The sequence below is a fragment of the Nomascus leucogenys genome, chromosome 2, assembly GCF_006542625.1.
Source record: "Nomascus leucogenys isolate Asia chromosome 2, Asia_NLE_v1, whole genome shotgun sequence".
Lineage (NCBI taxonomy): Eukaryota > Metazoa > Chordata > Mammalia > Primates > Hylobatidae > Nomascus > Nomascus leucogenys.
In genome coordinates this window covers 34,840,956-34,868,412 of record NC_044382.1, presented here as the reverse complement: position 1 = coordinate 34,868,412, position 27,457 = coordinate 34,840,956, and the positions used below count along the sequence as shown (strand labels likewise).

Genomic DNA, 27,457 nt, shown 5'->3' with positions numbered 1-27,457 from the left:
CCAGCCTTCAATTTGCCAGTGTCACATATGCTCCTGGATAAATGCTCAAGTGTGTTGTGCACACCATTGTTATGTTAAATGTGTTCCTAACATGCGTTAGCATCATGTCAACTTGGGCAGAAGTCCTCCCCAGGGAAGGCGAGTGAAGATGAGATCAGAAACACATGTTTTGTTGAGAGAAATGGTTTCTAGAAATCATTTCTTTCTGGTTTTTCTTCCTATTCTAAAAGAATCAAATAAGAAAAAACCTCCACAAGCAAAACAAATGGTGGCTTCAGCATATGGATAGTCTCCAGTAGATCTTCATAAATATCAAGGTGCACAAATACTTTTTCTCTCTCTTAACTCACCCTCCCAGCACAGTGCTCAGAGTGCTAGTAATGTGCAGACTTCAGTGTAGATGATGCCTTGGGGTCTGAAAGAGAAGTTAGTGAAATAAGCTTCCTTCTTCCTATCTTGCTCCAGGGTTCCTCACTATCACCTTTCCTTGTAGTTTCTACTTATAAAGTCAACACAGCATACTGTCAGTTCTTTAATCTCAGTGTACTTTTCGACACCTCTATATTCTTGCCTTTTCACACTTTTATCATTCTTTCTTTGAATGTAAACCTTCCCCTGTACCTGTTTTCTATGCCCTTTCAAGAATGGTTTGGGAAGCTCTCTCTTTTGATAAGACTTCTATCCTCACTCTTCTGTTCTTTCAGAAGCAAAGATGGATTTTTTTAAACAAAGTTTTTCTTGCTTCTTTTGGCCTGAGGCACCAAACAGGTCTCTGAGTCTATAACATGGGCTTTTATTTTAGACGAGATTCAAGAGAAGAACATGGGAAATACTACAAATCGTGTGTGCGCTTTTACTTACTCCCCTACTCCCTGAATGAATTTAATATATTTTTCATTGATTAATACATTAACATAGCTGCTAAATGCCTAGTATGTGTAAGACAGTATGCTAAGGTTTGGTGAGAAATTGACAGACAAGGTATAGAGTACTTTCGATTCTCTGTTTTGGAATAAAAGGGTAGTTCTACAATCAAGTATCAATTACCTTCAGGTATATGAAATCAAATACTGTCTTCCTCAGCTACAAAACTGAGATGTGGCTATGTACAGTTCGTAAGTCTGGATATAATAAAGCAATACTTAGTAAATCTTTGAATAAACAAAGGAATACAGAGCTGGAGAAGAAAAGTCTCTGGGAAAGATCAGTTAAAATTAGAATTAGGGATTTTGATAAATCTACAAATGGGAACATAAGCACTCAAGTGAGAAAATATGAAGACTGAGAAGACATAGAATTGATGTTTTTAAAACAATTGAGGGGACCCAGAGGTGAAAAACAAATGTATTGACATACTTATGGACCTCATGGACCAGATAAATGAAGTTGTTCAGTGGAAAATTAGTTATTTTTAGAGCAAAAGGAACAGGAAATAATGCTTTACACACTGGTTTGTTTATTTATAGCACTTATTACTGAAGAAGTGATGTCAGTCAAAAAGAAATAAATTGGACTATGTTGAGAATGGATCTAAGCCAGTTTGGTCATTCCCAATTATTAGCTTCTTTTTTTAAGAACTAGTAACCTTCAAAAATTTAGAGGTAGTTTACAGTTTAGGATCTCCTCCCCTGCAACTTTCCTACCAGGTTATAATGAAAGTAACTCTTAGCCGGGCACAGTGGCTGATGCTTGTAATCTCAGCACTTCGAGATGCTGAGGGGGGTGGATCACCTGAGTCAGGAGTTCAAGACCAGCCTGGCCAACATGGCAAAATTCTAACTCTACTAAAAATACAAAAAATTAGCCAGGCATGCAGCATGCACCTGTAATCCCAGCTACTCGGGAGGCTGAGACAGGAGAATTGCCTGAACCTGGGAGGCAGAGGTTGCAGTGAGCTGAGATTGTGACACTGCACTCCAGCCTGGGCAACAGAGCAAAACTCTGTCTCAAAAAACTAAAAAGAAAAGAAAAGAAAATTCTCAAACCCAGATCTTTCACACTTTTTTTTTTTTTTTTTTTTTAGAAAGCAGACACCAAACAGTCTAGAACCTGTTTGGCAATCTTCTTGAGTCTCAATTCTATCCTTTTAGTTTCATACTTTGCGTGAAAGTCTCATTGGACACAAATGGATACTATTCTGGGGGCAAGATGGATTCAACACTATGGTTGGCATCATGCAGACAGAGTCCTTCCCACCAGCAACCTGGGTCCTGCGTTGGCTGCCATTTCAAAAGTGCAGATGGGGCTTTCCACTTAGAATAGAGTGGTTTATGGCAGCTTAACACTCCCACGGGAACACAACTGAAAAAAAGCTAGATCAAATTCAAAAAACACATCTGTTTCAAGGCATCAGAGAGCTGCAAAAGCAATGAGGACTAGATGGGCTAAAATTCCAGATGGGAAAATCCCAGAGGGGTGAGGGAGGGATCTTTTGTAGCTTTTTCCTAGGGGGTATTTGCCTAGTTCTAGGTGTGGCCATGAGGCTGAGAAGACTTTCTTGGCTCCAGCAAAGGGCCGCTGTGGCCAGGGAAGGAGAAAACAGCAGAGACTGGGGTAGGTATGCAGTAAGGAGGTGACCCAAATGGTGATTTCAATGGCCTTAACACACAGCTAGTTACTTCTTGAAGATATTTGCTCAATCCTGAAGCTGAGCCCAGTGGGAGACTTAGAAACTAAGTTTAAAAATCTTAGAAAAGCAGAGCAGAACTTTCCTCCAGTTCATGGTTCTGCGAAGATGCTGACTGCTGGGGAGGAACTCTGGTTCATGGGGCCTGGGGGCAGTGGTAAGGTGACTTGTTTGCAGCTGCCTGTTCCCTGGCAGCTTTGGCCAGTTCCGGGTATGGCCAGAGCTGAGCATCTTGCTTGGCCCAACAGAGGGCCACTGTTGGGATAGGAAAGCGGAGGTTTTTGCATTTATGTGAGGCTGGAATTCACTGGAGACTTGAGAAGCCTCAAACACACAGCTGGTTTCCCTTTAAGAAATTTGCAGAATTCTGAAGCTGCATGGAATAGGAGATTAAAAATCAGAAAACTTCTGAAAAGCAAATGGGTGTTTTCTGTATTCCGTGCGCACTGAGTAGTCAAGGATCTCCCAGGCACTGGGGTCCTGGTCGATACTTCATGTTCTCACTTAGAAGAAGGGCCTTATTCTGGGAACAGGAACAAACCCAAGATACACGCAGCCCAGTCACAAGCTTGGGGAAGATGCTTCTCCCAGCCTCAGTCTATCTGCCCCACAGAGGAAAGAGTTGATCTTCTTCTGGTGGAAGATAACATCTACAGCCTTCATAAGTTTTTATACACAAAAATCTGGCATTCAACTAGATATAAAGACCACTGAGGTCAGAAGATTCTCATACCCTGTCATGCAAGGATGGAGTATGTCTCCATGCTATTTTTAGCCAATCTACCTCTTGAACACACTAATTGCACTAATGGAAACACCTTTGGTTATTAGCATGAGAGAAAATTATCTATTATGCCAATACACAAAACATATTGTTGATTAGAGATAAAGAGCTGAAACCCTTGCAGCAGCACTTCTGGGGTATGACTCTAATAATTAAGGGCTGGTTGATCACTCTGAAGTATGTATTTTTGATTAGAGTGTAGAATAAACACACATGTATCTATAATACTTCATGATGAAATGTTTTAAAGTAAATAATAGCTCATATAAGAGACTAAAAGCTCTTTAATAATTTGTTGTATATTTTCAAAAAGCTAGAAGAGACGATTTTGAAAGTTCACAACACAAAGAAATCATAAATGTTTGAAGTAACTGATATGTTAATTATCCTGATTTGATCTTCATATACTGTATATACATACTGAAATATCACTCTGTAGCCTATAAATATGTACAATTATTACATGTCAACTGAAAATAAAATGGAAAAAACATCAAAGCCTTGGTAGATTCAACTCTGTGTGCCTAGCTAATTCAGAGCTCAGCATGGAATAGGGGATCAGTCATACTTGTTGAGTGAATTAATAAATTAAATATTTAGGTAAAATAATAAATGATGGGCTGGGTGCAATGGTTCACACCTAAAATCCCAGTACTTTGGGAGGACAAGGCGGGTGGATCACGAGGTCAGGAGTTCAAGACCAGCCTGGCCAACGTGGTGAAACCCGGTCTCTACTAAAACTACAAAAAAAAAAAAATTAGCTGGGTGTGGTGGTACGCACCTGTAGTCCCAGCTACTCGGGAGGCTGAGACAGGAAAATTGGTTGAACCCGGGAGGCGGAGGTTGCAGTGAGCTGAGATTGCACCACTGCTCTCCAGCCTGGGTGACAGAGCAAGACTCCGTCTTGAAAAATATAATAATAATGGATTATTCTGGGCGTTATTTCAAATGGAGAAAATCAGAATGAGGGGCTGTTCGCCTCTTTGTACCTCTTCTCCCTAACGCATTTTGAATCCCCAGTCATGTCCTATATCCCGACTGGTTCTCATATCCTGTCTTGGATTGCTTTGTTACCATTCTGATTATTTTCCATGCCTTTCCTGGAAGGCAACGTAGCAAGGAGACTGGGAAGCAGGCACTCAGGCGTCAGGCAAAACTTCTCAAGGGGCCTTGACTCTATAACTTACCTACCACCCATTTGGCCACTAGTAGGTTACTTAACCTCTCTGGATCTCAGCCCTCTACTGTACAATAGGTATAGCATAGTAGCTTTTACAGAAAGTTGATGTGAGGATTAAATAAGATAACACTTGTCAAATGCTTAGGAGAGTTCCTTCAACATAGTTCAATGTAGTTGTACAATAAAGTATTAGCAATTATTGTATTCTTTTGTAAGCCTATGCATTGCTCAATTCGGATTTTTCAAGCAAACAAAAATTAAGATTACATCAAGATTGTGCACCTTAACAAAATAAAGGCTCAGGAGAGTTAAGACTCAAATAATTAATGCTAGAATACATACTTTCGTGTTAATATTCTACCTTCAAAGAAGTCAACTTGAAAGACTAACACTGAGCTGAAGACATTTAAAATGCAATTTCCCAGCCTGTTAACATTTTCCAGTCTATACAGGTCTCAAACATTTTGGGAGACCCCTAAAACCAGCTTCCTCTTTTCCTAGGCATGTCTATATATATATATATATATATATATATATATATATATATATATATGTGTGTGTGTGTGTGTGTGTATGTGTATATATATATTTTACATATATATTATTATATATAAAAATATATATAATATCTTTTGCCAAAATTGGTATCTGTAACAGAATTAATTTACTTAACATAAGATTTAACTGAAAATTACATTTACTTTTCCAGAAATTAAATCTGACTTTAACAGATGAATAATCTACAGACTCTCAACAATGAAGAGTGTGTCTCAGCTTTTAAATACCACTGCCAAAGAGTTCTTTTAAGTTAAGACTCATTCATTTGGGGGTAGGATAACAGACTAGACTATTTACCTTCATTAATCTGAAACTATGGGAGGTGTGGAAGTCAACCTGCATTTGTCATTGGGTCCCAGTGTCTCTGTGGTCTACCTGTCCTTGAGCTGTCATGATGGCTGGTACATTTTCTAGGAGCATTGCATAAGGACTATTAGCAATTCCAAACAGCCAATCAAGCAGGTGTATATGACAACCTGCATTAAATATCAATTAGTTTTCTCATCGCTGAACAACAGAGCTGATTTTAAATCATACGAGTGTGTACGGCAAGAGTTGCATATAGCCAAAATTACCTTTTATAATCTTTTAGGAAGACATCAAATTGAATGCCAATAAACCCAACACAGCCAGTTTTTTCCCACTGTCTAGACATATTCCTGTTTCTTTGGATTACTACCAGACTAAGTAGTCGGCGTGCATTTGGAGGCCATATTTTAGGAAATGTTCTTATCTTGAAACACTAGTAGCACATTCAGTGCAGAGAGATGTCCATACCATGAGAGGAGCATTTGGGAACTGGCACCAAATGTGGAAGATCAGATTCACTTTTCCCATCTCTCCTGCACTCCAAGCACATATGTATTGAGGAGGTGGTCAGGTAGAATCGCTGCAGTATTTACATGGTTTATAGTATTTTCTTTTATCTTATGTTTCACCTGGGCACACTGTATTGAACTCTACCAGTTGGCTCTATTAAATTAGATGCATGGAGATACACTCTATACCACAGTCTTGGAAAGAACTCATAGACAAAATTTACTGTCTGCCAGGGACTATATTAAACATGCATTATTTTATGTAATCTTGTTTAAAGTTTTATTTTTTAAAGTCATACAGTAAAATTGACGTTTTTGGTGTACAGTTGTATGACATTTAACACAGGCATAGATTCTTAAAATACCATCGCAATCAGGACACAGAACAGTTCCATTACCCCATGAAACCCCCTGGTGTTCTCTTGCAGTCAACTCTTTCTCCACCCTTAACCCTCAGCAGATCCATGGCAGCCAAGCTCCTGTTTTCTGTCAATATACCTGTGTCTTTTCAAGAATGTTATATAAATGGAATTATACAATATATAACCTTTGAGACTGGTTTCTTTCACTTAGCCTAAGGCCTCTGAGATTCATCCAAGCTGTGTGTATCAATAGTTCATTCCTTTCTGTTGCTGAGTAGTATTCCATTGTATGGCTATATCATAGCTTATTAATTCATTCTCCCAGTCTTTTGGGTTGCTTCCAGTTTTGGCGATTATAAATAAAACTGCTGTAAGTATTTACATATAGTTTTGTGTGAATGTAAGTATTCATTTCACTTGGGAAAATATCCAAGAGTGGGAATGTTAAGTCATATGGTAAGATTACATACAAAAAATCTACGAAACTTCTTCCAGAATGGCTGTACCATTTTGCATTCCTGTTAGCAATGTATGAGAGTTTCAACTGCCACACATCTTCATTAGAAGTTGGTATTGTCAGTAGTATTTTTAGTCATTTAATAGGTATGTGGCATATAATACTCTAATATCACTATAAAGTAGGTGGTATTATTATCTCAGTTTTATGAGTGAAGAAATGAAGGCTCAGAGAGCGTAAGTACATCACCATAGACCTCACATTATGTAAGGGGCAGAAGAATCCCAGGATTTAACTCCAGAGTCCTAAAGACATTCCACATTGTGGTATAAGAGCAATCTATTTGACAAGACATGTATCTTCACATGTGGCTTCTATTTGCAAGTCATAAACTTTAATACACCTTGTTGATTTCTTTTAAAAGTTGGGGATACTTTGCCTAACTGTCAGTTTGTGAATAAGCTGGAAGATGCCTTCAATCAGAAATGTACTTTCTTTTGAACAAAAAAAAAGAGAGGGCTTAGCAGAGACACTGAAGACATCAATTTAAATTTTCTCTTGTATTAAAAAAATTATTCAGGACAAGAAACCATGAAAAATTTTAAAAAACACATACACACATAATGCTCCCTGTGACCTTTTATTTCCCTTCTACCTTTTCCTTCCACTGGGTAACCATTGCTTTTGGCTGGTTAAGAAAAATTCCAGCTCTTAAGAACCATTTTTATAGATTTGAAAAGAGAACATTTTTTGCTTTTTATTCTTTCCCCCGAGGTTTTCTTTTTTCTTATCCTTCTTGAGCTATGGTCTTAGGACAATTTCACAGCCTCCCTGCAGCTATGATGGGGTTCCTTAGTAAAGGTAAAGTCACAGAAGAATGAAAGGCTGACTGCTGGGTCCATTTACAAAGAAGAAAATTTTGAAACAATCCGGCATCTTTGCGTTTGTTATAATATATGCATATCATAAGCCTGGAAATATCAAACATTTGCCGATAATTTGGTTAGGTCATTTTCCCTGGGCTTTTCTTTGACCTTTCTAATTGGTTGATAAGCACTTGGTCTAACCACAGGCAGTTGATAATAAACTAGAAATAGAAGAATGTTCAAGATTCAGACACTGGAAAAGAACCAATTACATTTCCTAAAAGGGTAGATTTTCAACTTTGAGGACCAGAAATAATTCTTTGATTTTTCTGTCATCCGGCTCATCTTTAGAGCAATCAATTCTCAGCTACCTGCTTGTGTGTGCTCTGGCCTGCCTCCCTCGGGTGCTTCCTTTCTTCCTACTCACCCAACTCTCCCTCCCACTTGGGAAAGTCCTTCTGTTGTGTACAGGGGATATTTTTAAAGCCATGTACCGGAACTTCAATGCTGCTGGGAAATTCCTCCAAACGGCTTTATTTGTAAGAGAAGTATGCTGCATGCTGGCTTTTTCAGTATTTCATTACAGACCGCAGATGGAGGAGTGCCTCCTAGGGTAGGTCACATGGAGCCTCTGGATTCTGCGTCTATGACCTTTCTCTGTGGGTCCCAGATATCTTATTTCCCTCCTCTCTTCCATCTCTTCCAGCCTGCAGCTTCTGCTTCTTTCAAGCACATTGGCTCAAAGGTCCCACTATCTTTGGAGAAAAATGAAACTGAATCCCTTCCTAATACCATACATAGAGGTGAAGTCAGATGTGTTGAAATGTAAAAGATAAATTGAGAAATATGATAGGAGAAAATGTAGGAGAATATCTTTGTTAACTAGGGTGGAAAAAATTTATTAAACAGAACATCAAAAGCACAACTGTACATTTTAAAAAAGATTAATATGATTACTTTAAAAGGAATTTTGGTTCAATGAAAGGCAAAGATAACAGGCAGATGAGAACATTGAAAAAGAATTTATCATATCTAAAATTGACAAGAAACTCTTATACATTATTGAGGAAAATAAATAATATGAAAAATTCTTAAGCATCAACAAGGAAAAGACAGAAACCCTGGAAGTACAGACAATGGGTAGGAACAGGCGATCTATAGGGGAGTGCATTGAAAAGGCCCAGAAGCATTGAAGAGACGCTCAAAATCATCTGCTAATAGACAAATGCAAGTGCAAATAATTATGATACATCACTTGACTAGAAAAAAAATAGAAATCAAGATCATTTCAAGAGCTGGCAAACATATGGGGATGGAAAACTCTAGGTGTTCTGCTGTTGCTGACTGAGGAGCCATCTGGGGGAGTAATCTGGCAGTAATTAGTCAAACTAAGTATATATAATTGTATAACCCAGCAATTCCATCCCAGGTGTGTACACCAGATAAATTCTCACACAGATCCAGAGGGGGCCACGTACAAGGTTGTGAACTGCAATTTAATTTCTGGTGGCTGTCCCCCGCTGAGAAAGCAGGTGGATACAAAGTGATGGACATGACCACCCTGCAGTTAGAGACCATGAATTAGATGTTTGTGTGGCAACATGGAGGGACCATACAACATAGTGGAGGCGGAAGAAGAAATAGAATTAGTTATAATCCAGTATCATTGCTGTAAATTGAAATACACACACATGCACAAAACATCATCATATCCATTTTGCACATAAAAATGTACACATTAAACACATTTATTTAGAATGATGCGGGAGGGGGGCAATGAAAGACAGAAATGGAGGTTAAGGGGAATAAATAAGCACAATAGAGGAACCTCCATGGACCACTGATGACATTGTGCCACGAACAAAAGAGTGTTATTAACTCAAGTCTCTGTTCCTAAGAGCCAGAGTAAACAAAACAAAACAAATATGCTCCGTTGAAACTTTCAAGCTTCCTCCGAAGGGGCCTGTCAAATTGGGGATATCCTACCTGCCCTCAGTTATCCCCTCTTAGGTCCTGAAAAATGCTAAACCTGGCCTAGACCGCTGAAAGAGTTGATGACATTTCTGTGTTTCCTCTCTATCCTGTTGGGGTATTATCCATGATATTGTGATTTTCAATATGTTATATTAACCTCTGTATGGTATACATCTCTTGCCACCTACTTATATTTAGGGTTCCTGATTCTAAGTCCCACATATGTGGGTGCCCATGACAAAATTCCGATCTTACATGATACTTTTTGCTGTTCTCTCTTTTTCTAATAGCAAATAATTTTCATGATAGTAAACAGCAAATCAAATAGCAAAACTTAAATGCGCATCAGTAAGAGACTGGTTAAGTAATTATGATACATCTTTACATTAGACTATGCAGCCACAAAAAGAAATGAAGAAGGTTTTAAGGCACCAATATAGAATTAACTTCTAGACATAGAAGTAAGTGAAAAAAACAGCGTGGAAAATCATGTGGATAATATGCTACAATTTACAAGCTTGTATATCTCAAACATCTCTGAAAGAATACATAAGAAACTAATATTGGTTGCCTTAAAGGAAGAGACCCAAGTGACTCTGGACAGAGATAGAAGGAGATTTTCTGTACGTTTATACCTTTTGAATTTTTGGATTATGTGACTGCATTAACTATTTTAAATTAATATGTAAAAATCAATAAATTTGGGAAAGGGGTTAGGGAGATGTTGGTCAAAAAAAAAGAAAAGATAAAAGAGGAGGACCAAATTACAAATATAAAATAAAATTTACCAATAAAATTTATAAATTTATAATAGTCAAGGACTAAAAGTTTTCAGAATATTATATCATATATATGTAGAGAATGAGCAAACAGATTAAAATGATAATAACTATGCCCGCTATTTGTAGGTATAAAGTGATGCTGAATTTCAACAACTTAATTTAAAACTTTTAATTTTAAAAATTAATTTAAAATTAAATAATTTTAAGTTTTAAAAGGTTTAGAGTAGGTTTAAAAGTGGTGCTGAACTTTAAAAATAACCATGTATGTCAGAACTTATACACCATGTAAGGAATAACCCGTTTAGGGTCACCTTAAGAGGTAATACTCTTACTTACATGTAGCTGCTATTGCTGAACCTATTCTAGATTTCTCTAATATAGGGTTTTAAAATTTGGGGTCCATGGAGTCTGTGGATAAGATTCAGGAGCCTGTAAATCTGGGCAGCAAAATTACATCTTTCTTTGTACTAACCTCTTTATGAAAGTTAAAGTTTCCTTTAATTATGAAAGCAATAGTAATACCTAAGTTTTTGTTACCAGTGAAAATTGTGAGTCTAATTTAATTCTGTAATTTTCATATCACATTTTAGTTTTTGCAGATATGTGTAAATATCATTCCCAGGTTGATATTAGACATTTTTAGATCTTCTTATTTAATACATTATTAAAGAAGCAAATATGTTACTATGTCACAATTTTTAATATTTTGATAACTGTATTCAATATAATTGGCTCTTTATAATTCTATATATTTTCTTTTATAGTTATAAAAACGATGATTCTGAGACAGAGTCCAGGGGCCTTACCAGAGTGCATAAGTTTCCCAAAGCACAGAAAGTTAGACACCTCCACAAACAGCTCGAATTTCAGGGCAAGAAAAGCAGTGACGATGCTTTATGACCATATGTTCTTTTTGACAAAAAAGCAGTCTTTAACAGTTTTGGCTAATTGCAAAAAGCCAATGCATTCTCAAAGGAAAAAGATATGCCAATACTAAGATACTTTTGAGAAAATTCCATCGACAAAGAAGATGGTTTTGTTTTTTACAGACCCAGACTTTCTGTCATTCAGGTTGGGGTGCATTGGAGTAATCATGGTTTATTGCAGCCTCAAACTCCTGGGCTCAAGTGATCCTCTGGCCTCAGCCTCCTGAGTAACTGAGGCTACATGTATGCACCACCGTGCCTGGCTAATTTTTAATTTTTTTTTTTTTTTTTGGTAGCGATGAGGTCTATGTTGACCAGGCTGGCTACAAACTCCCGCGCTCAAGCGATCCTCCTGCCTTGGCCTCCCAAAGTGCTGGGAATTACAGGTGTGAGCCACAGTGCCTGGCTAAGATGGAGTTTTATATACAGAATTATCAGGCCTTCTTTTATATCTCATCCTCAATATGCAAATAACTAATTCATTTAGGAAATATTTATTGAACGTCCATTATGTATGAAGCACTATTGTAAGCATTGGAATAAGTGCAGAGAACAGGTCAGATATGGTAACTGCCTGGATGGAGTTTATGTTATAATGGAAGCAAATAGACAAGAAATCTGACCGCATCAGGTATTCATAAGTGTTATGCTGAAAATAATGCAGAGTAATCTAATCTATGGAGTGAGAGGGTGACTAGGGTCACCCACGTGGTGGCTAGGTGCCTGGGTCTGGCATTGCACTTCTTCCATTCAAATCCTGGCTCCATGTACCTCTGGCTCTATGGCCTTGTCCAGTTGTGCACTCTCTAAATCCCAGTTTTGTTACCTGTAAAGTGGACATATTAACATTACCTACTTTAAAGAGGTGTTTTAAAGAAAATGGCTACTCCTAACATCTCCCCAGGAACCAAGCACAGAATTTTGGAAGTTTTAATACATTTTCTTAAAGAAGTCTCTTTCTCAGCATTGTAAGACAATTATCTAGATTCAAGTCTCAGAGTTGTTAAGTTATTTTATCCTAAGGCATCCAACGGCACAGATTGACATTAAAGGGGGCTTCTCTAGTAAGAGAAGAACTAGCTTCATCATTGCTCTTGTTCTTTACCATAGCCCACGAGAACACAGGACCCGGCTGACTGAGAAAAGTGAATGAGGGGAATTATATCAGAAATGACAGAGAAGGATGGGCAGGATTTCTGGCAGGCACAGGTATTTCTAAGTAAGAAATGGTGTGGTTAGGGGAGAATACTCTCAAGAAGGGGAGAGATGGATTCTCCGGCAAAGGGAGTTTCCCTCATTCAGTGTTTCTGGAGAGAATAAAGGCCCTGGCCCCTCCAGTGAGGATATGGAGTAAACAAGACAATCAAGTCCATCACTCCTGGAGCCTGCATTCTAGTGTGGAAGACATACAGCAAATGATACATCAACATTAAGAAATTCATGAGTAAATAAAGATAATTTCAGGCAATAATAATTACTCTGAAGAGCATAAACAGGGACCTATGATAGAAAAGGGGTGTAAAGGAGTTTGGAGGATTTAAGCTGAGTGAGCAACCTCATCTCTATTTTGATAAGGTCACTGCGGCTTCTGTGTGGATAACACATTGCATGTGGATAAGCACAGGAGCAGGAAGACCTCCAGTAGCAGGAGGCTGCTCTAGGGGTCCTTGCAAGGGATGCTGGCGGCTTGAACCCGAGTGGTGGGATGCAGATTGGAGAGGCAGGTGGACAGATGAGACAGCTGAAACAGGAAAAGCAGGCACAAAGGCAAACACAACACAATGTAACAGAACGGGGGTTTAGAGCGGAAGGAACACTCCGGAGTCATTCTGGTCCAGTTCTGCAGATGAGGAAACCACATCCCAGGAGGCTGAGGCGGCTTGCCCTGCATCTCAGAAGCCGGGCAGGCCCTGAGCCTTCTGACCTCACATCCTCTGCCACACCACAGTGGAGAAACCAGAACTGGAGGAGCAGCCAGAATGCAGAGAAGAAAAAAGAGGTGAGGGAGCGAGGAGGAGGGAGAACAGAGAGAGAGGAAAAGAGGCAGCGAAGGGGCAAAGAAAATGAAAGAAAATACAGGTGGAATGAGAGGGAAACCACAACAGGTGAAAACAGGGATGGCGGAAGGCAGGGAAGAGGAGTGAGACGGGCCTTGTTGCTGGGATTATTTAGGGCGGATAGTTTCCAGTTGAGGTTCGGTTTCATAGCCCATTGCCTGGCTCCCTGCAGCTGTCAGGGCACCAGAGGCAGCAGTTGGAGCAGCTGCCTGCACCACCTGAGCCACAAGGACAACGGCAAGGGAAGTGCACATGGGCAGGAAGTCCCTCTGGGTCGGAGCCAGGGTAGCCAAGATCACATTGTTCTTGCCCACCGCATGGGATGCTCAGGCTTCCCAAGGCAGCCCAGAGACCAGACCCGTCCTTTATCCTTAGCATGGCCACCATCATCACCATCATCGCCATGCTCCCACTTTTCAGGATCATGTGCCGGAGGCTTTGCATGCATTTCTCTCTTTCATCCTCACTGAAGCACTTGAGGGGGGTATAGCTTTCCCCAGTTTACAGATAAAGACACGATGGCTTCGTTCATTAACTCACTAACCTCATTTCAGAGCCAGGAAATGGCAGAAAGGCCCTGCTGTGTTTTTTGTTTGTTTGTTTGTTTTGTCTTGTTTTCTCCTCTTGAAGAGGACACACGGAGCCCTGGGTTGACATTATAGGAGGTGTTGGTGCCGGAGCCCTGGGTTGACGTTACAGGAGGTGTTGGTGCCGTGCAGTGAAGGGATCTGGTGTTTTCTCCTTCCTGCAGCTGGAGGTCACTCAGCCTGGACTGATGAGGCCGGGGAAGACTGTGCTCTGTCTGGTCCACACAGCCCCCTCAGCTACCCCAGGGAATGCTCAGATCCAGTTGCACAGGCAGCCCACAGAATACAAACGGAACTTTCTTTTAGAATTTTTATGCTGTTTTATTGTTTCATACGGACAACTACTGACCTTCTCTTTTTTCCTTCAAGGCCCCTTTCAAATGTCACCTCTTCTATGAAGGTTTTATTTCTTTCCAGGCAAAATAAACTACTCACTTTTTGGTGCCCTCATAGTTTTACATTTTGGCCTAAAGCACTTGTTTGCCTCCTCCATCAGAGCATGGGCTTCTTGAGGAAAGGAACTGTGTTTTAATCATTTCTGTATCCTTGGTATCTAGCACAGTGCTTGGCACAGTAAAAGCTGCCAATATATGTTAGCTGAACTGAAAAGTAAAAAATGGAAAGGGCATTTGTTGGGGAGAGCGTAAGTCAACTGTTTCCATCCTTGTTTCCTTAACTCAGAAACTCAAATGAAGAAAGACATTGTCAGTCTCATGAGCAGTCCATATTTTTTTCTATTGGTGAGAGATAAAGTAAATAGCATGTGGATTTCCTTTGGAAGAATAACAAATAAAATTCTTTTGTAAGGATGTGAGTTATAAAATTAACTTTTTTTTATCTCCAAATTGTCATTTTGCAAGGAAAAAATATAAGTAATAAATATGAATATTTCTTTTTTATTTCAGACTATTGCTCCATAGGCAATAGAAATGAGATGGCCAATTACAGTATTGAAGCATAAGCACAGATGTAACCCAGTGCAGAGGCAAATATGGCACATGATATTTTCATATTTTTGTGTGTTACTATGAGTAACACTATTGCAAATTCATTTTATTTATGATTTGGTCTTTGTAGCTCCAATTTCATTATTAACTGAAATTTCATAGCATCATTCTTACTGACATGCATTGAAGATAAAAATGTTCTATATTTTTCTCATCTATCCTTGTCTTTTTCTTTATTAAAAATATAGCAATTGGCAAAATAAAAGAAATAGCAATAAGCATGCTGAAATCACAACTCAGACACATAACAATAATCTATAACCATGACACCTGTCCAGGCTGCATCCAGCCAAATATGGATCCAAAAAAAGGAATACTCATATTTGTTACTTATATATTTTTCCTTACAAAATAACAATTTCGAGATAACAAAAATTTAATTTTATAACTCATATCCTTATAAAATACTTTTATTTGTTATTCTTTATCTCTCGTCAATAGAAAAAATATGGACTGCTCATGAAATTGACAATGTCTTTCTTCATTTGAGTTTCTGAGTTAAGGAATAAGGATGGAAACAGTTGACTTACACTGGCCCCAACAAATGCCCTTTCCATTTTTTGCATTTCAGTTCATAGTAGGAGCTCACTCAGGACTTAGCTGGCAGAGAGAGGACAGTCTGAGGCCTATGTGCACTTCCCAGCACAACATCTCACATCCTCCTCATTTTTTATCACTCAAGATATTGAAAAACTAATATGCAAGGATGCTCTCATTATAGGGGTAATCTTCAATCTTCTCTAATTATATTTAAAATTATGTTATAAACTTCAGAAATTAACCAGTATTAGTGTATACCTTATTATTAGCATAATCCAAGTTGGCCTGACCTACAAATAGAGTCATAATTATAAAAATTAGAACTTTTAGCCTCCTACTTTCTCAAAAGGGAATTTGTCCCCACTAAAAGTTATCCTTCAAAGTAGTGCTTCACTGGTGCCCACAAATACCTGTGGCTACTGCACAAATATTGTGTGGCTTCTACCAGGTTTTCTTCCTGACCTAGCTCTCATTTGTTGGTATTTGTTATCCCGTCAAACCTTTCTGTTGCTCAGCTTTGCAGCAGGGATGGTGCAAAAATGCAAATGTTGCTCTGTCTGATACTGTTACCAAAGCTGGCAAATTGCAGGATGTCACCGTGGGGCAAGCTCCATGAATGAAGGGATTAGGGGTGAAGAGAGAACTGACCTTTCTAACAAAGTTCAGAGTCCTAAGTTACTGAACTTTTCCCTAACTCTGTATTAGTTTCCTATTGTTGCTATACTGAATTACCACAAACTTAGTAGCTTAAATCTGCACAATTCATTATCTTACAGTTAAGAGGACAGAAATCCAATCAGGGCCTTATTTGGCTATAGTCAAGGTGTCAGCCGAGCTGTGGTTTTATCTGAAGGCTCTTAGGGAGAATCCTTTTCCTTTCCTTTTCCAACTTACAGATTTACCTGCATTCCATTGCTCATGGTCCCATCTTCCATCTTTAAAGCTAACAATGTTGCAGCTCTCTAACCTTTTTTCAAAGTAATGTATCCTTTTAACTTTCCTGTTTTGCTTCCCTCTTCTACTTTTTTCTTTTTCTTTTTTCCTTTTTTTTGAGATGCAGTCTCGCTCTGTTGCCCAGGCTGGAGTGCAGTGGCGTGATCTTGGCTCACTGCAACCTCCACCTCTCGGGTTCAAGTGATTGTCCTGCTTCAGCCTCCTAAGTAGCTGGGATTACAGGTGAGCACCACCATGCCTGGCTAATTTTTGTATTTTTAGTAGAGATGGGGTTTCGCCATGTTGGCCAGGCTGGTCTTGAACTCCTGATCTCAGGTGATCCGCCCACCTCGGCCTCCCAAAGTGCTGGGATTACAGGCATGAGCCTCTGTGCCCAGCCCTTTTTTCCACTTTTAAGGGCCCTTTTATTACATTAAACTTTCTCAGATCACCCAAAACAATCTCCCTATTTTAAGGTCACCTGATTAGCAATCTAAATTCCATCTGCAAACTTAATTATCCTTTGCCATAGTTCTCAGGATTAGGACATGAGCATCTTGGGGGAGAATATTATTCTGCTACCAAGAATATATTTTTTCAATATTTTTATTTCCATAGGTTATTGTGGAGCAGGTGGTGTTTGGTTACATGAGTCAGTTCTTTAGTGGTGATTTCTGAGATTTTGGTGCACTCATCACATAAGCTGTATACACTGCATCCTATTTATAGTCTTTTATCCCTCACTCCCTTCCCACCCTTTCCCCCTGAGTCCCCAAAGTCCACTGTGTCATTATTATGCCTTTGCATCCTCATAGCTTAGCTCTCACTTAAGAGTGGGAATATTTGATATTTGGTTTTCCACTCCTGAGTTACTTCACTTAGAGTAATACTCTCCATTCTCATCCAGGCCACTGTGGATGCCATTAATTAATTCCTTTTTATGGCTGAGTAGTATTCCATTGTATATATATACCAGAGTTTATTTATCCACTCATTGATTAATGGGCATTTGGGTTGGTTCCATGATTTTGCAGTTGCAAATTATGCTGCTATAAACATGTGTGTGCAAGTATCTTTTTCGCATAATGACTTCTTTTCCTCTGGGTTGATATCCAGTCGTGGGATTGCTAGATCAAATAGTAGCTCTACTTTTAGTTCTTTAAAGAATCTCCACACTGTTTTCCATAATGGTTGCACTAGTTTACATTCCCACCAGCAGTGTAAAATTGTTCCCTGTTCACTGCATCCATGCCAGCATCTACTGTGTTTTGATTTTTTGATTATAGCCATTCTTGCAGAGTAAGGTGGTATTGCACTGTGGTTTTGATTTGCATTTCCTTGATCATTAGTGATGCTCAGTGTTTTTTTCATATGTTTGTTGGCCATTTGTATATCTTCTTCTGAGAATTGTCTATTCACACCCTTAGCCCACTTTTTGATGGGATTTTTTTCTTCCTTACTGATTTGCTTGAGTTTGTTGTGGATTCTGGATATTAGTCCTTAGTCCTTTGTCACATGTATAGATTGTGAAGATTTTTTCCCACTCTTGTCAGTCATCTGTTTACTCTGCTGTTTCTTTTGCTGTGTAAAAGTTCTTTAGTTTAATTAAGTCCCAGCTGTTTATCTTTGTTTTTATTGCATTTGCTTTTGGGCTCTTGGCCATGAAATCCTTGCCTAAGCCAATGTCTAGAAGGATTTTTCCAATGTTATCTTCTAGAATTTTTATAGTTTCAGGTCTTAGATTTGGGTCCTTAATCCATCTTGAGTTGATTTTTGTATATGGTGAGAAGAGATGAGGATCCAGTTTCATTCTCCTACATGTGGCTAGCCAATTATCCCACCACCATTTGTTGACAAGGGTGTCCTTTCCCCACTTTATGTTTTTGTTTGTTCTGTCAAATATCAGTTGGCTGTAAGTATTTGGGTTTATTTCAGGTTCTCTATTCTGTTCCATTGGTCTATGTGCCTATTTTTATACCAGTACCATGCTGTTTTGGTGACTATGTCTTATAGTATAGTTTGAAATCAGGTAATGTGATGCCTCTAGATTTGTTCTTTTTGCTTATCTTGCTTTGGCTATGCGGGCTTTTTTTTTTGGTTCCATATGAATTTTAGAATTGTTTTTTCCTAATTGTGTGAAGAATGATGGTGGTATTTTGATGGGGATAGTGTTGAATTTGTAGATGGCTTTTGGCAGTATGGTCATTTTCACAACATTGATTTGCAGTAGCATCCAAAGATATCAAATACCTAGAAATAAATTAATAAATGCAGTGCAAAAATTCTAGGCTGAAAACTACAAAACTGCTGAGGGAAATTAAAGAAGACCTTTGAAAATGTGGAAAAGTATATTATATTCACGGATTAGAAGGCTCAATATTGTTAAGACAGCAATATCCCCAAACTGATCAATAGATTCAATGCAATTCCAGTACAAATACCAGCTGGATTTTTATTAGAAATTGACAAGTTAATTCTATAATGTGTAAAGAAGCATTCAAAACAGGACACATTAGTAATTTGTGGCAAATATTCATGCAATTCAGTTGAAAAAATTATTGAACTTCTATATTATTCCAATAGGCATAGTAAAAGAGGAAACAGCAGCATAACAAAGTGGTAAGACAGCCCTGGGTTTAAATCTTAACTCTGTTGCCCATGACCTTTACACATCCACCAGAGCTTATGGAATTCTTTAGGGGAAGGGTAGGGTAGGGATGAAGGACGGGTAAAATTTGAAAGGACATCAAAGCTTAGATCTAACTTACCCACCTCCACCCCTACTCAAAGTACTGGATAAAGAAACACTGTTCTAAATAATTTTTTAAAGTGATACTATACTATTAAGTTGGAAGGGACCTTAAATAGTATTATATTTACCCAAGGCCTAAATAGAGTGAAGTGCTTTGCTCAAGGTTACGCAAGTATCAAAGTGACTATTATTTATCACAGTCAGACCAGAGCCCAAGCCCAATAGCCCAAATGTGAATACAAATTCCGGATCTTCCACCAGCCAGCTGTGCAGCCTATAGTTAAACGTCTGAAATTTGGGACTCTTCCTTGAAAACATGGGGAGAAATAACATCTTTTTAAAGGATACTTTATGGAGTAATAATTTTTAAAGTGTTTAGCCAGTTGCTTGACACATAGTGAGTACTTGCTATTTTTTTTCTCTTCCCTTTTTTCTTCCCCAGCTTCTACCCCTAGCTGGTCTCTACTTAAATACGTACTCCACCATGTGCAATGGTTAGACCTTCTGTTGCAAGTACAGAATTCTATTCAGGTTAACATCAGCAAAAGAGGGGAGGTCTGTTACAAGGATAGAGGAGTATCATGAGGACCTCAAAGTCAACAACTCAGCCAGGCTTTAGGAAATCACCTGAACTAGAAAACATAAAAACAAAAGACCTTTCTTTTCTATTTCTTTTCTCTGATTGTCTCTCTATATCCATCCTCCAACTCCCACCTGTTTGTCTCTCTATATCTCTCTCAATCTCTCTTTTCTCTGCTTCTCCATGAATGTGGTAATAGAAGATAGGAAGTACACAATTCTTGACAGATTTCTTCCACTTACCAGCCAAGACTCAATCACAATATTTTAGTCCCAATACCAAATTCCTGGGAAAGAGAATTTTGTTTGCCAGTGGTAGGGAGGAGCATGGAGTCACATAATATACATTAGTTGCCAACACTTAAGCTGAAAAGAGCAGTTATGGGGTTATTGTAAGATGGGCAGAGAACCCTAAAATTCTACTACAATATCCTGGCAACTTCTTTGTAGATATCTAAGAGGAGTCCTTATCCATATGTGAAAGGCTTTCAGCCTAATACAGTTTAAAAAGGGCCACACCAAGATGGTGAAACCCTGTCTCCTCTAAAAATACAAAAATTAGCCAGGCACAGTGGCAGGTGCCTGTAATCCCAGCTACTCGGGAGGCTGAGACAGGAGAATTGCTTGAGCCCGGGGGGCAGAGGTTGCAATGAGCCAAGATCGCACCACTGCACTCCAGCCTGGGTGACAGTGTGAGACTCTGTCTCAAAAAAAAAAAAAAAAAAAAATGGGGGGTGGGGAGCACAATGGCAATACCACATGTCTCAGTGTATACATTGAACATTTAGATTTTATCCAGTTCCAAAGCTCCCTGTTGATTTTTTAAATGCCCAGAGTCATGGCAATAGAATAAATTTTCTCTAGTCTCCTTTCTTGGCTTAGTGATGACAAGGGTGCCATCAGATATTCTTGCCCTTACAACCTGGGCTTATGGAAAAACTGTTCTTAAGAGAATAATCTCATTTCACATAGGCTTGGCTCTAAAATAAGGGACCCCTTTCATGGTTGCTCTGGAAATCTGCCATGAGATATACTATATCAGGAAATATTGGCTTAATGTTTTTCTGCTATTCAACAGTTACTCTCAGAGTTCAGTTATTAGAAACTCTCCCGCTCAGTAGTTTGATTTTCTGCATGTATACGTGATTTTCTTTCTAATGAATGAATTGCATATGAGCTAATTATAGAAAATAAGATTTTTTGCAGGAATTAGCATGGTTCTTTATTAGCAAAACTAATTGCATTTCATTAATTTTCTTCTTAATTAAAACCACTGGTTTTTGTGGGAAATTCAATGAATAGTATGCTTTTCTAATGAATGTAAGCTTATGCTATGCAAATACCAAAGCCATGCATTACTACAAGTGCTACCCCAGCTCATCATCAGTAAAAAAAAAAAAAAAAAAAAAAAAACAGAACAGAACAAAACAAAACTAAAAAGCTAACACAAGTCCTCTTTGCTCTGCTTTGGAGTTTTATTAATCTAAATAGAAAATACTGCTGAGAAGTTGTAAGCTCAAGTCTCAGCTAAGCCATTCTTTTCTATATGCTCTCTGCATGTTTGGAAGTCTGAATTGATTGAAGTTGAAGATGATGTGTATCTGAGGCACAGCTCTTCCCTGACTTATAAACCTTGACACTGCTGTTGAAGTTTGACTCGAAGCCCAGAGTTTTGGTGTGGATGAGCAGGGACAAATTGCTGAGCATGAAGAGTAAAATTAAGCAAGTGGAACATACGCCCTTTCCCTCTGCTCTGCGCAGTGAAATGAAAAGTCAGCCTTTGAACATGTGTGTGTGTGTCTCTCATTTTCCCAAACAGGATCAACCTGCCATGATTTATGAATTCACCACTTTCTTAGAGGCTTCCTTTCTTTTTTATTAGATCCTCCTTTGAGAGCATCTAGGGTCCCATCAAAGAGGGAAATGACTTCAAGCAAATCCACACTAAGACATGAATTAACAATGGCTACCAAGCACAGAGCCCTTTTCCCGGCACACTCCTGGAAAACAAGCAGTTATAACACTTGTGGAGAGTAATGTGATAGTATACATTCTTTTTTTTTAAGTAGAAACATTTATATTTAGAAATTTAACCTTCAGTAATGTGTCCCACAGGAATGCTTGCCTGACTGTACCAGGATTTTTATTGTAGCAGTGTTTCTCAAAGGAAAAACAACAACAACAACCACCTTAAAAACAAACCTAAGTGTCTATCGCTAGGGAAATAGCTAAATAAATTATAGTACATTCATTCATACTATGGGACATTCTGTGGACAATAAAAGGAACAGAGTATACCTATATGTTAGAACATGGGGAAAATGTACATACTACCTGGTTAAATGGAAACAGCATTTTTCATTTATGATTCAATTTTCATAAAATAAAATAATACATTTTTATGGACTTATATATGTGTTTTATGCACACAATAAAAGATGCAGTTGGGAGGCCGAGGCGGGTGGATCACGAGGTCAAGAGATTGAGACCATCCTGGCTAACATGGTGAAACCCCGTCTCTACTAAAAATACAAAAAAATTAGCCGGGCTTGGTGGTGGGCGCCTGTAGTCCCAGCTACTCGGGAGACTGAGGCAGGAGAATGGCCAGACCTGGGGAGGCGGAGCTTGCAGCAGTGAGCCGAGATTGTGCCACTGCACTCCAGCCTGGGCGACAGAACGAGACTCCATCTCAAAAAAAAAAAAAAAAAAGAGATGCAGATGAATACACAAAAAAAATGTTTACAGCAGAAAGTGGGTGTGGAATGGTGAGTAGGACTTACACATTGTTACTGTTTGGATTTCCCATCTTTAGAAGACATCATTTTAAATTAAAAAATTAAAAATAGGTATGGTTGGGTATAGAATTTCATTTTGCAGTGATGAAAAACTTCTGGAGATGGATGAAGGTGATGGTTGCATAAGAATGTCACTGAACTGTATACTTAAACATAATTAAAATGGGAAATTTTATGTTATGCATAGTTTACCACAATAAAAAAAAGGTGACCTTCACAAGGGCATTTCCATTACATAAGAAGTGAGCAGTGGGCCAGGCACGGTGGCTCACGCTTGTAATCCCAGCACTTTGGGAGGCCGAGGCGGGCGGATCACGAGGTCAGGAGATCGAGACCACGGTGAAACCCCGTCTCTACTAAAAATACAAAAAAAAATTAGCCAGGCGCGGTGGCGGGCGCCTGTAGTCCCAGCTACTCGGAGAGGCTGAGGCAGGAGAATGGCGTGAACCCGGGAGGCGGAGCTTGCAGTGAGCCGAGATTGCGCCACTGCACTCCAGCCTGGGTGACAGAGCGAGACTCCGTCTCAAAAAAAAAAAAAAAAAAAAAGAAGCGAGCAGTGTGTAGCTTAAAGATAAGCTTGGTAAGGGGGCCTGGGCCAGATTGGAAGTCCTTTGAATGCAATACCAATGAATTCGATGTAATAGACCCTCTAGAGTTACAGATGATGTCTTAACAGCATTTAGGATAAAACAAAGGACACCTTTGGCCTCCGAAGTAGGGGAGGCCTCCATTTGGTGAAATAGATATTGAAGGGAGATTATTTGTGGTCTCTAATGTCATGCCACCATTGTCCCTGTCCCCATCAGTCATAACTTTTTCTTTTGCCCTCATGAAGCTGAGCCTGCCAAGAATAATATGTTTATGTCTTTATATACAGCTGCCTAAACCCATTTATCAACTATTTAAGAGTCTGTATTACATTTCATTTTTTGGCCATTTAATTGTACGGAATTACAATTTTCAAGCTTACACATACCCTATTTGAAATAAGAAGTAGTTACTGGTATCTATGAAGTAAAAAGAAATGAAAGTCCAAGGCCAACTTAACACTTCCACTACCAAGGAGTATGTTTAAGTAAGGCAATCAATAAGCATTTATCAAGCGCCTACCATATAAGCCAGGTAGGACACAAAGAAACACAGTAAAGTGCCTAACCTTAAAGGGCTTACCACCTATAAAGGAAATAACCAGTATACAAGGCATTGAATTGAATTGAATTGAATTGAACTGGATTGGATTGGATTGGGTTGGATTCTTTGCGATTTCATACAGGGAGCATTTAACACCCACTAAGATATCCCACTGTCACTGTGCAAGGTAGTATGGGTGTGAAGGAGATAATAAAAATACTAATAAAATATGTTCCCTCTCCCACAAGACTCCCAATTTAGGGGACAGCAGGAAGGAACTAACTAAAATGCAAGTCAAAATGTAATCATGATATAATAAATTATAAACATAAATTTGCAAGGAGGACTAGCTTCATTCTCTTCATGTAATGAATGAGCATTTGTAAAGGGGTTGAACATAGGAGCAGACTGAGAGAAGGGAGGGCCATTCAGGTTGAGAGAACAGCATGAGCAAAGGCCTGGAGGAGGGAATGTGCCCGACTGTTCAGAGAACAGAGAGAGGTTCTTGTCATTTAGAGCGTAGCGTACAGGATGGGGCACAATACTCTGCGTGAGATAAATTAGGGGAGGGAGAGCAGGGCCAGAGCCTTGGGGCACTTGCGAGGAATCACAGAAGCATAGAGTCCAAGGGCTGCCGGAATGTTCAAGAGTGGAGATTTTGTGCACAGGAAGCCATTCCCACTCACCCAGGTTACTGGACCAGCTTTCTATCGTTCCCTCCATTCCGTTTCCACTCAGGCCCTCTCTAATTTATTCCCCACACTGCAACCACAGTGGTCCTTTGGAAACTGCAAATCAGATCAGGTCAGTCTTCTGGTTTCCTTTTCTTTTAGAATAAGTTCGGAATGTTAATATGACCTCTGGTGTTGTGCAGAGCAGGTCTTCCACACACACCCCCCAACACTGGCCTGACCTTGTACCAGGACACCCCATTTCTCCCATAATGTTCCAGTCTACCTGACCTGATCCTAGGCTGCTATGGGGTATCTCTTGTGCTAACTGTAATGCCGGAAAATAGTAGGTGGTCAATACACAGCTGTGGAATGCAGTAGGAAAGGTAGGCGTGCATGAAGGAATGAATGGAGTGCCTCTGTAAGATTCTTCTCTTGTAAATTTGTTTGAGTTCATTGTAGATTCTGGATATTAGCCCTTTGTCAGATGAGTAGGTTGCAAAAATTTTCTCCCATTCTGTAGGTTGCCTGTTCACTCTGATGGTAGTTTCTTTTGCTCTGCAGAAGCTCCTTAGTTTAATTAGATCCCATTTGTCAATTTTAGCTTTTGTTGCCATTGCTTTTGGTGTTTTAGACATGAAGTCCTTGCCCACGCCTATGTTCTGAATGGTATTGCCTAGGCTTTCTTCTAGGGTTTTTATGGTTTTCGGTCTAACATGCAAGTCTTTAATCCATCTTGAATTAATTTTTCTATAAGGTGTAAGGAAGGGATCCAGTTTCAGCTTTCTACATATGGCTAGCCAGTTTTCCCAGCACCATTTATTAAATAGGGAATCCTTTCCCCATTGCTTGTTTTTGTCAGGTTTGTCAAAGATCAGATAGTTGTAGATATGCAGCATTATTTCTGAGGGCTCTGTTCTGTTCCATTGATCTATGTCTCTGTTGTGGTACCAGTACCATGCTCTTTTGGTTACTGTAGCCTTGTAGTATAGTTTGAAGTCAGGTAGCGTGATGCCTCCAGCTTTCTTCTTTTGGCTTAGTATTGACTTGGTGATGCGGGCTCTTTTTTGGTTCCATATGAACTTTAAAGTAGTTTTTTCCAATTCTGTGAAGAAAGTCATTGGTAGCTTGATGGGGTTGGCACTGAATCTATAAATTACCTTGGGCAGTATGGCCATTTTCACAATTTGATTCTTCCAACCCATGAGCATGGAATGTTCTTCCATTTGTTTGTATCCTCTTTTATTTCATTGAGCAGTGGTTTGTAGTTCTCCTTGAAGAGGTCCTTCACATCCCTTGTAAGTTGGATTCCTAGGTATTTTATTCTCTTTGAAGCAATTGTGAATGGGAGAAAAAACAAACAACCCCATCAAAAAGTGGGTGAAGGACATGAACAGACACTTCTCAAAAGAAGACATTTATGCAGCCAAAAAACACATGAAAAAATGCTGATCATCACTGGCCATCAGAGAAATGCAAATCAAAACCACAATGAGATACCATCTCACACCAGTTAGAATGGCGATTATTAAAAAGTCAGGAAACAACAGGTGCTGGAGAGGATATGGAGAAACAGGAACACTTTTACACTGTTGGTGGGACTGTAAACTAGTTCAACCATTGTGGAAGTCAGTGTGGCGACTCCTCAGGGATCTAGAACTAGAAATACCATTTGACCCAGCCATCCCATTACTGGGTATATACCTGAAGGACTATAAATCATGCTGCTATAAAGACACATGCACACGTATGTTTGTTGTGGCACTATTCACAATAGCAAAGACTTGGAACCAACCCAAATGTCCAACGATAGACTGGATTAAGAAAATGTGGCACATATACACCATGGAATATTATGCAGCCATAAAAAATGATGAGTTCATGTCCTTTGTAGGGACACGGATGAAACTGGAAAACATCATTCTCAGTAAACTATCGCAAGCGCAAAAAACTAAACACCGCATGTTCTCACTCATAGGTGGGAATTGAACAATGAGAAATCATGGACACAGGAAGGGGAACATCACACTCTGGGGACTGTTGTGGGTTGGGGGGAGGGGGGAGGGACAGCATTAGGAGATATACCTAATGCTAAATGACGAGTTAATGGGTGCAGCAAACCAACATGGCACATGGATACATATGTAACAAACCTGCACATTTGCACATGTACCCTAAAACCTAAAGTATAATAATAATAATAATAAAAAAGATTCTTCTCAAGTACCATTGGGCCTTATCATGAAGTGCCCGCAAGAGCAAGAAACTCTGTTCTGCTTGGAGAGCCAAAGACAAATGGGCACAGGTGGAGGAAGATTCTGAGGTAAAGACAAAGGAAGCTGAGGATGTTCACATGTTTTCTTACATTTACTACAATGTGCATTTAGTATATTTGGGATTGAGGGGAGCAGAAAAGGCCTGACATGGGGACCATGGAGAATAAAACAGGAAGCAAAGAAAGTTCTCCTGAAAGGTCTGCAGAGGAGCTTTGAGGTTTGGTCAGAGAGGATGAGTGGGAAGAAGGTCAGGGCGGTGCTGGGGAAGAGAGGGCAGAGTGCTAGGTAGACTCAGGACTGGCCAGGATGGGCATCACGGGAGGTCAGGGGATTTTAGAGCAGGAACAAGGGTATGGCTGAATTAACCTGCCATGGAGTCCTGAGCAGACAAGAGAATACAGAAAGAGGGATTATACACTGAGGGCGGAGGAAAGGCTGGCTGGAATCCAAACAAGTGTGAGAGACGTGTCCATGAGATTGCAATCACAGAGGCAATTCAGAAAGGTCAAGGCCACAGAAGAGAAGACCTGCTCAAGGCAGAGTTGCCCGGTGGCTGGAATAGAGAAGGAGATCACGGGAATCAAAGTAGGAAATCACTGGTCCAAGAGCTGAGGTCACTAGGGATAATAGCTAACCACTGGACCCTTTTAATGGCATGTATAATTATAATCCCACATGTATTTGTTGGTTTACTTGCTATTGTCTATTTTTCACCATCCCAAACTAAATTATAATCCCCTCAAGGGCAAGGATGAAGTATGTTTCTGTGTGATATCCAGTGTCTGTCATATTAAGA

General features: G+C 39.4%; 1 protein-coding gene across 1 annotated transcript; it reads left to right on the top strand.

Moving 5' to 3' along the window:
• The first annotated feature begins 2,734 nt into the window (after positions 1-2,734).
• On the top strand, positions 2,735-21,425 carry HMHB1 (histocompatibility minor HB-1). Its single transcript, XM_030821672.1, has 3 exons — positions 2,735-2,783; positions 13,282-13,332; positions 21,337-21,425. The coding sequence occupies exons 1-3, from the start codon at positions 2,735-2,737 to the stop codon at positions 21,423-21,425; spliced, it is 189 nt and encodes a 62-aa protein (XP_030677532.1).
• The last annotated feature ends 6,032 nt before the right edge of the window (positions 21,426-27,457 follow it).

Bases quoted from the DNA above. Each gene is read 5' to 3' on its own strand.
- HMHB1 (XM_030821672.1), top strand. From the start codon at position 2,735: ATGCTGACTGCTGGGGAGGAACTCTGGTTCATGGGGCCTGGGGGCAGT. The intron at 2,784-13,281 runs GTAAGGTGACTT...GCCACACCACAG, and splicing joins CATGGGGCCTGGGGGCAGTG to TGGAGAAACCAGAACTGGAG. The intron at 13,333-21,336 runs GTGAGGGAGCGA...TCTTTTCTATAT, and splicing joins ATGCAGAGAAGAAAAAAGAG to GCTCTCTGCATGTTTGGAAG.